General features: G+C 35.7%; 1 protein-coding gene across 1 annotated transcript; it reads left to right on the top strand.

Moving 5' to 3' along the window:
- The first annotated feature begins 7,441 nt into the window (after positions 1-7,441).
- On the top strand, positions 7,442-9,139 carry LOC134803116 (attacin-E-like). The gene is made up of 3 exons (XM_063775828.1): positions 7,442-7,676; positions 8,156-8,344; positions 8,929-9,139. The coding sequence occupies exons 1-3, from the start codon at positions 7,504-7,506 to the stop codon at positions 9,128-9,130; spliced, it is 564 nt and encodes a 187-aa protein (XP_063631898.1). The 5' UTR covers positions 7,442-7,503; the 3' UTR covers positions 9,131-9,139.
- The last annotated feature ends 718 nt before the right edge of the window (positions 9,140-9,857 follow it).

The raw sequence follows: 9,857 nt of genomic DNA on the forward strand, positions 1-9,857 counted from the left end.
AAAACCCTTCCCGCATTAAAGATATTTAAAGATAAAATTTATTGCATAATTTCTCTTGGGTGTATTAATAGACAGGTACCTCTAATACATATATAGTCCTCCTCCTCATCGTTTTCGATGACGGCGACCCCAAACAAACATCATGGACGTTGTCTAGCGTGAGCCCTTATGTGGCTGGCCAGGCCGAACTTGGTCTTAACCCTTTATAAGGCCCCAGTTCTACAGATATGCTACGTGAAAGTTAAATACACTACCATGTTTGTAATGCACTGGGGAACACATCTACGGCAAAACAAAACTAAATCATTAAGAAAAACATGTGGTCAATATATGCACTCAGCCTGTTAGTGCACTTGTGTTTTCAGATGATCTGTTTCCAATACACCTATTCACTGACATTGACATAACAAACATAAGGTGCTCTGTACAGACTGGCGTTTAATTGACTACATACGGTAAATCGAACATTATTGTGTATCTTGTAGTGGGTAGGATTAATATACGAATATCACTGAAAAAATTATAACCTGTGGCCCGTTGCAATTCACGATGGAGAGTGGATTTAGACCTTGTCATCATACCAATAAGAGTCTCGCCACTCGCCATCGTGAATTGCAAGAGCTATAATTCAAATTATTAGATACTTACAGCGACGTGTATATTTTTAATAGTATAATGGAAACAATGACGATAGCTTGCTTCCCTTGACAGGCATAGTGCATAAATTGACCACATACTATAGATTAATTAATTACACTAAAATTAAATACTGACCGAAAAAGTATGAATGAGGAAAGAAAGCCTGATATATTCGCTATATAATACCATAATAGTTAAATAAAAAAGAGGATGTTCTTCTCCGTAAATGTTTATTAACTAAGTGGTTTCCAAATCGTCTCTGCCTTATAAAGGGTTAAACTCTCTATTGCACGTGTGACAATAAAGTTGGCCAGCTGCGTTGAGCGTGTACCTACACGTAGGAGAGCTTAGGTCTCTCTTTCCGTAATTGGCGTACCTCTAATACATAACAGAGCCAGTAAACATGCGTTTGGTTAGGATGAGGATACGTAATCTGCTCAGTGGATAGGTACATTTTCACATGAAAGCTTTATATGATCGAGGTCAGTGACTCGAAAAGCATAACCTGGAATACTGTCACAGCTATCGGTAATATACCAACTTATGTTTTCCGTCGATGTTAGCTCATTTTCATTTTAGCAAGCAATTTTAGTTTTTATTCTGATGCTATTAAGATCAGTTAAGGTATAGCACGGGTTTTTGTGGGAGCAAATGGGAAGTTTGTTCTTAGTAAACCCGACACGGAAGATAAAGTTATATGCTTGGATTGATTTGGATCCAATGTTTTAGAGCCATTGCGCAATCCGGTGTGTGAGGCAGATACCAAGCGCACCGGTAGTCTATTTTGTGTCAAAGGGGATGTGTAGCTAACGATGTTCTAGCTAGCTCTCTAACCACTTTGACATCAAAATGCTTCTGAGAGTGGACACTGCTTTAACCTACCTAAAGTGAGATTAAACGTCTTTGCGTAGCGTGCACCGTGCATTTGTATAAATGTACCTAAAAGGTTTGAAACTGCTTAATGAATAGGTATTTAAATCACTGTCATAATACCGAACTATATGTATACGTCTCCTACTTACTTGTATATAAGTACTTATAGTGCTAAACTAACTAGATTATGTGTAAGTATTATTTGAATTACTTAGTTCTGAGGAAAAATATTCTCATAAATAGAATACGACGTCATTGTATTGTGATATGCCTAATTGCCTATTATGATAATATGTTTTTTTTTTCAATTTGACATTTTATATTTATTTCAATTAGCGATAGCGGTACAACCTGAAATTCAGGAATCAGCTGCAAATGCTGTTAAAGGTATGAAAATCGGCACGATTAATCTTTAGGCCATTGGAATCAATTTGACCCGTAGCACCAAAAAAAAAAACAAACGGTCAAGGAGTTATGACGTCGTTTTTTTTTGTATGGAAAATAAATAATTTTTGTTCAGAAACCTATCCTGTGTGGTATTAAATGAAAGGTAATTTTGAGCCGGTTCTAAAAATATATCACATTATTATATTTCCGTCACTTGCATTGAATTAAAATAAAAATAATTTTCAAAACATACCAAGTTTGGGCTCCTCCAGATACGAAACCGTTGCATTATTTTTTGTAAAATATACCTCAAGTAATACCCAATATCCTCATATCTTACCCCAAGAAATTAATTTCGAAAATATTTAGTTTTAGTATTTATTTTTTATTATTACAAATTGTGATCTATCAATCTATCAATGAAACGGCCTCCTAGCCTAGTCGATAGTGACCCTGCCTATGAAGGAGCAGGTCCCAGGTTCGAATCCTGGTAAGGGTATTTATTTGTGCGTTCATCATCATCATGGTTCCCATATAACGACGATATATACCGGGTGTGGCCTGTAACATGAGCAAAAAATTAAACTGTAGGCTGTACTCCTCATACTGACCAACATTTGTTCAGCGACTTTTAAAAATAACTTGTGGTTTGATTTTTATTACACTTTAAAGTTTATTCTAAGACGCAATGTATTGCGAATTTTGTTATGTTTAAGGCGTGACAAGCAACGTCAATCACACTAATATGGCGTGGCGATGGCGTCCATTGAAGATAATATTTATTTTGTATGAAAAATAGGGAGTCTAAATACTTCATAATTTTTAAAAGTTGTTGAACAAAAGTGTCACCGTTTGAGGAGTACAATCTATGTTTTAATTCTTTGCTCGTGTTACAGGCCACACCGTGTATAATATACATATATATACAAGCCCTGGTAAGGGCATTTATTTGTGTGATGATGATGATGAACACACAAATAAATGCCCTTACCAGGATTCGAACCTGGGACCTCCTGCTTCATAGGCAGGGTCACTATCGACTAGGCTAGGAGGCCGTTTCATTGATAAATTGATAGATCACAATTTGTAATAATAAAAAAGTACTAAAACTAAATATTTTCGAAATTAATTTCTTGGGGTTAGATATGAGGATATTGGGTATTACTTGAGGTATATTTTACAAAAAATAATTCAACGGTTTCGTATCTGGAGGAGCCCAAACTTGGTATGTTTTGAAAATTATTTTTATTTTAATTGAATGCAAGTGACGGAAATATAATAATGTGAATTATTTTTACAAAAAATAGATGACGTCATAACTCCTTTCCGTTTTGTGTTTTTTTTTTGGCGCTTCGGGTCAAATTGATTCAAATGGCCTAAAGATTAATCGTGCCGATTTTCATACCTTTAACACCATTTGCAGCTGATTTTGGTCAACCGCTAGTACTAAATTGCATGCAAGCTAGATAGGTACATGATCTGTAACACTATGTATTGTAACATCCCCATATTGTATCAATGCAAATAAATAATTTCTGATTCGGATTCTGATTCTGATACATAAAAAAAACATTAGTTTACCTACTGCAGTATAGAACTATAGTGGTTTTACTATATCCGTTTTAAATGTGCTGTCAAAAGTTATAGTTGAAACGAACATGAAGACAGAATTTTATGAAAAAATATGTTTTGAAAGTTAAATGTTTTCTTCCTTCTTTTTCCAAACAGAAAGAGCATTAAATATTAAAATGACATAAAATGAAGCCCGTAAAATATTTCGTTGTGACGCTGCTCGTTTTTTGCCCACTCAGCGCTCTCAAGTTTCAGCGCTTAAAATCCAGACTATAAAACCGTATGTAGTTAAGAAGAAGCTTTACGTTACGAGTATTTTTGTGGTTATTTAAAGTTAGTGGAAAAGTTGGTTATATTGATTATATTATTTATTGTTCATTATGTTACAATACTTTTATTTACGATTCGTCATAATTATGTAAATAACAAAATAGTAATACCCCTCATTTTGCGTTAAAAACTATATCTTTACTACGTCTTCTAATCTAGCCATTTCTACAATCTTTAAAGATAAAGATAATTTATTTGTCATACATGAGTAAAGTAATATAGGGTATAAATTCACTTAGATAGGTATATCTCTCGCCTTATCTACAGATTAAACATTTATTTACATTATAGATATATATATATATATATATATATATATAATTATATATACATGTTAGACGATTACATAATAAAGTACCTATGCGTAATCTTCTTGTTATCTTATCTCCTCTTTTTTTTCTACTCTACTTATTATAACCTATGCAAATTGCCATAATTTTGAACAGTCGCGGCGCTAACATTTACTTAAATAGTTCAAGTTTGGCATGCTCATTTTTCTACAGCATTCTCCTTAACAGCGGAGGACGAAAACCGTGCATAATTAATATGTTCGAGCGGACATATCCTACATATTCATGAGGACGGCTTGGCATGAAACTAGATTATTATTAGAGCGACCTACTCTAACAGTCTTTTCCTTTCAAACTTATCAATTATTCCCGTTTACCTGACCATGTAAATTTAAATTCAGTTTAGAAACAATTTCCACCTGATGACGAATGATAAAGTGTCTGAACAGTGAGTCATATTGGCAAACTAAATTAATCGGTCTAATAGACTTATTTCGACCGGGATAGGTACCTATGAACCGTGATTACTTTTTGTATTGTTTTCGAGCTCCCGATATTTCGACACAGTTACATGCATCTTGTTCACGGGTATCTGAAGATAGCTGGTGGGTATCAAAGTTGTGTAGAGCTGCGCCAACCATCGCCACAACCTTCAAACCATGAATAAATTATAGTCCATGATAATACTATTACTTATTCTGTGCTTCAAACCCTCAAACCCTAGCTCATTCGTGCGCGTCGGCTGCGTTCGCTTTCAACGTTACCTACCACCGGACGCGTTCTCACTCGTTGGTCTGTCCAAATGTCTGTGGTTGATATCCCGGTCGATATAAGTCTAGTGAAACTAACCGTGAATCATTTAAAAATGTAAATTAATCGTTTACCTTTTCACACTCATTATTATGTACCATTAAATACAAAATGCAAATACAAATGCATTTATTTCATTACTTTTTACATCAATTCTTAGGTATAATATAAGGCTATTACGCGTATTATTTTATCTAAGTATGTTTATTTAACGATGCCAATATACCAACAAGAAAAAGTTTCCTAATTATTCCTTGCGAAATTCCTATACAAAACTCTCATCCCACAAGAATTATTCGACTTCTTAGAATCAGTAATTCTAAAGGTTAAAGTCTTCATCACCAACATAATTTTGCGGGGAACAAAAGGCGACCCAAAATGTAAGGGAGCAGTGAATTTATTATACTTGTAGGTACAATCCCTATTGTTTCCGTCTTACGTCCAGGAAATGTTTACTTTGTGCCAAGAACTCGACTTAGCAAATAAAAAGCTGGAACAACTTTGCAACTTCGTATTTCGCACTAAGTAATTAGATTATTGCGTAGGAATTTCCAAAAATATTCGTAAAGAATCAGCGCCTGGATTTTTCAGCGTTATATTGTATTTATACTACAGACCACGGCGACAATTTTAATAAATGGAAATAATCATCTCATACATTACATATATTCTAATGTCTCTCGCACAAACTCACAAAATGAAATTCTCGACCACTTTAGGTACTTACCTTTGAATTAAATATATTAAGCCTTCCCTGTAAGTCTGTGTAAAATCATACACAGATATACCTATATTATGTTACAAGGTCCCACTTTCCCTGTCTCATCCAATACACGTATGTACGATACAAAAACATACCATTTTTATAAATACCTATGTATACTTGTAATTTATTCAAATCAGATAAAAAGTCCCTACTTATCAGATAGAACCTTGTCGTAGCGAGTTAGCGTCGCCAAGGAGTCCCCGAGGCATTCTAAATTTAACAAATTGGATAAAACAATTCAGTATGACAAGCATGTTGTCCCATTGAATTTTAAGGCTTAACTAGATTAGTTAAGGTTGAGATTGCAATGAAACAATTGCGTAACATAATGTTTGTAGCATAATGAAACAATTGCGTAACATAGTACTTTATAATTGGACATTTTCAGTGAGTGTGGTGAATCATGCGCAGGAGTGAATTGCTTTGTTCGAATCTCGAACATACATTCAGGAAATATTTTTTATTGTTATCATATTATTAGATAAGGAGTTATTAACTACATAAATGGTTAATAGTTTTGAATAATATATGATGAAATTTAATGTGATTTAATTATGATTTGCTAGGTAAGTACATAGTTATAGGTATTCTTTATGTATTTATCCATTCTTTGATTGGAACGACGGGAAAGTTTGTTCAGTTCGCTTGTCAAAGATATTTAAAGACAATTGTTACATGGTCCTGTATTATACCTTATTTAAAAATATGAAGATGTAACTAATTATTTTGTAACTATGCAAGCTAGTACTCATATATTATTATTATTTCTTTATTTATTTGAATTCTTAGGCTAGGTGATTTATAATATGAATATAAAAGTAAAATATAAAAACACTTACAAAACAATAAAAAATACATATAAACACATTATAAAAAATCTAACCTAGGGTGCCGCCGGCAGCGCTTGGCGCGGGGCTTGGCCCAAGCTGCCGGTGGTCAGGGCCGCAGAGTGAGGAACCGACGTACTATACGCGCCGTGTCCAAAATTACCGCCTTCTGCATCTGACCCTTGATCCAACCACCCAGCGAGAGTCTCTCTAGGTGTTGGTCGAGACTCTTCGCTATGAGACCGTTCGCTGACACAACTATCGGAACAATGATCGTCGAGTCAACATCAACATCATAAGTCTAGGTACTTGCCGGACTTGTCCTTCTCGGCTTTCACGAGATTCTTATCATGGGGGATGGTGACGTCGGCGAGCACGACTCGGCGCTGCGATCGGTCTATCAGCATGAAGTCAGGCTTATTGGCGACAATAGTCCCGATTATTAATACACTTAGGTAATTCTAGCAACATGGCTCATAGGGCTGTGAAACATACAAATTTAAAAACAATTAAAATTAAAATACAAACTAGCTTAATTTAAGATATTACTAAAATATATTTGATTTAAAGGAAACATGTCAAAGAATAAAAATAATAAAAATAAAAATAATAACGATTATTAATAATTAAACTAAAGTACATAATGTCAAAAGAATATATTAACATGTCTCCTGATAAATCAACTCATACTTATTATGTACTTAAATAAAAGCACACGTCAGTCTAGTGCTGTATCATATACTCGTACTCTTTCTAACTGCCTACGCCTTTCAACTGCAAGCAGTAGTTGCAATCGATTTAGGGGAACTCCCGACCAAATCAGGAAGAGTAGGTATAAAAAGCTGCGTAGTCCAAGCCTTTACTCACTCGTTTCCAGTCAGTGTACAAAGAACAACTACCGTGTTTTAAAACAAGAAATAATAATTAACCCGATTTGCATAAAATTTATTGTCAGTTGTTCAATTGTCGGTAAAGCATTTTTTGAGATTCGAATCGTTTAAATATAGCAATGTCGGTTGAAGGTAGTATGTCCGAAAACCACGATAGGGAGAGGAGTAAGAACTACGAACTTAGTGTGACCCACGACGACCCTGGTAATTGTGTAAAGGGCACTGCGTTTGTCAACTCCTTGACGGACGCCGGTGCTTACAAGGGTGTTGGGGGGAACGTGGGTATGGAAAAGTGAGTTCTTTTATATTTTATTTAAAAATGTTGTTATGATGTTTGTTAATGTTTTGATGTTTCTAATTTATATGGAAAATATAAGTTTTAAATCGGTACCCCTAGGTATATGTTGCAACTGAATGAAATAAAAAAAAACACATCGCAGGCTCAAACGGCTGTGTTAATAGTCCCTTGTTTTACAAAAATAATTACTTGATTTTTTTCATATTTAATGCATTTCCTTGACACTTAATTACCGAGATATGATATTATTTATTAATAAAAATACACCCTAAACCGGCGAGCGTGTATGAGGAATGTTATGAAAGTGAAGGAAGCGAAAGTGGTATGTCAGGATCGTAGCAAGTGAAAATCCGTGGTCTCCGCCTACCCCTCCGGGAAATAGGCGTGATTATATGTATATGTTTAACATGTCTAAACAAACATGATTAACAACAAAAACACAAACAACAAAATATAATTCTTGCTGCTTATAGGTCGGGTTTCGGAGGTCAACTCGGCGTGGTGCATTCTGCCAAAGTCGATCAGATGTCCGCAGCCGCCCAGATGAGCGTGATCCATACTGACAACCATAAAATGGACGTCCAGGCCTTCGCGACGAAGACCATGCCCCACAACCAACCCAGCTTCGTCACCCACGGCGGAGGCGTCGACTATATGTACAAGTATGTATTGCGTTTACGTGATCCGCACTGATCACAAAATTGGCTTCAATTCGTTAAGAAAACCATTCCCACGCCCAAAATATTAGGTAATGACCTTAAAACTCCCCGAGGAAAATGTAAATAGGTACCTAGTACCTACCTAATGACAATCAAGTCACCTTATCCAAAGAAATGACTTTTTATGCAGTGTACAAGTAGGTCGAGCTAGAAATAGTAGATAGTTAACGAAGGAATGAAATGGGGCCTACCACCCGAGTGAAACATGTGTGTCACCTACTTTATATAACATAACTAGTAGTAGAATAAAATGTATGTTTTGATGTGACTTTTATTGAACGATTGAGGTAAAAGAATCATCAGTTATGGAATTGAGAGTTACGTATTAGAATGGAAATCATATGAAAAATCTTTAAATACCGAATTTACATGGTTTATCATAAATAAAAAATAAAACTTTGAAAGTGAATCTCGACAGGCCGAAACGCATTTTTTTCAACCCGCTTCACAGAGTTTCACTTAAAATGTATGAGGAATGAAAAATAGGTAAGAAAATCATTTATGAATCAGTTCGTTTTCCCTGACAGGAACGCGGTTGGTGCCAGCGCCTCGGTGGCGCATACGCCAATGTTCAAGCACACGGAACAGAACGTTGCCGCGAAGTTTAACCTGCACCAGACTCCTAGCTCGGCCATGAGCCTGAATCTTGGGGCGACCAGGTCCATGAACCCCCATAGCAGCGGGGGGTTCAAGCCCAATATGCTTTTCAATGTGCAGAAGAAATTTTAACCCATATTCAAAAGCGGTGCTCATTGCTTAGTCTATGCTCGTATTATAATCGTACTGTATTAAAATATGAACGACTATTTCTTAAAAGATAGTTAAATACCTATATATTGATGGGAAATACTGTTTTCACATCACCTAATCAGAAAATGGATTTCTCTTCCCTGCTAGGAGGGATCAAAGTGGCACTTTTCTGTTCAACGACATTTCATTGCCAGTATAAAATATTAATATAATTAACTATGAACATCGTATGCACAGCCTGGCAAAAAAGAGTTGAAATTAAAAAGTGGCAACACTGTAGTGTCAACACTAAGATTTTTTTTTATTTTCCTCATAGTTGATGTGAAAAGCAGTATGTGTCACACGGTATCAAAATTATTTCGTCTTGGGCGTTAACACTTGAATCCCTCATTACGCTCAGGATTCTACTTTAGAATCCCACACTACGTTCGGGATTCTATTGTAGAATCCATCGCTTCATTCAGGATTCAATGTACGCCCTTGACGGAAATATATCATTTTGATCCCTTGTAACACAAACTACTATTGTCCGCCCGGGACCCGGGAAACCAAGTTACATGTTGTGCAGCGTTGTAGCAATGTCGCGTGACTCGCGTGATGTTGATAACAGTGATGACGTTCGGTCATGTCCCTCTCCCCTTTGTCACCTCTATAGTATTTTTCTTCTGAGCAGACACAAAACAAGTCGTAGAACTTTTCACTGAGA

Source organism: Cydia splendana, chromosome 2 (assembly GCF_910591565.1).
Source record: "Cydia splendana chromosome 2, ilCydSple1.2, whole genome shotgun sequence".
Classification (NCBI taxonomy): Eukaryota; Metazoa; Arthropoda; class Insecta; order Lepidoptera; family Tortricidae; genus Cydia; species Cydia splendana.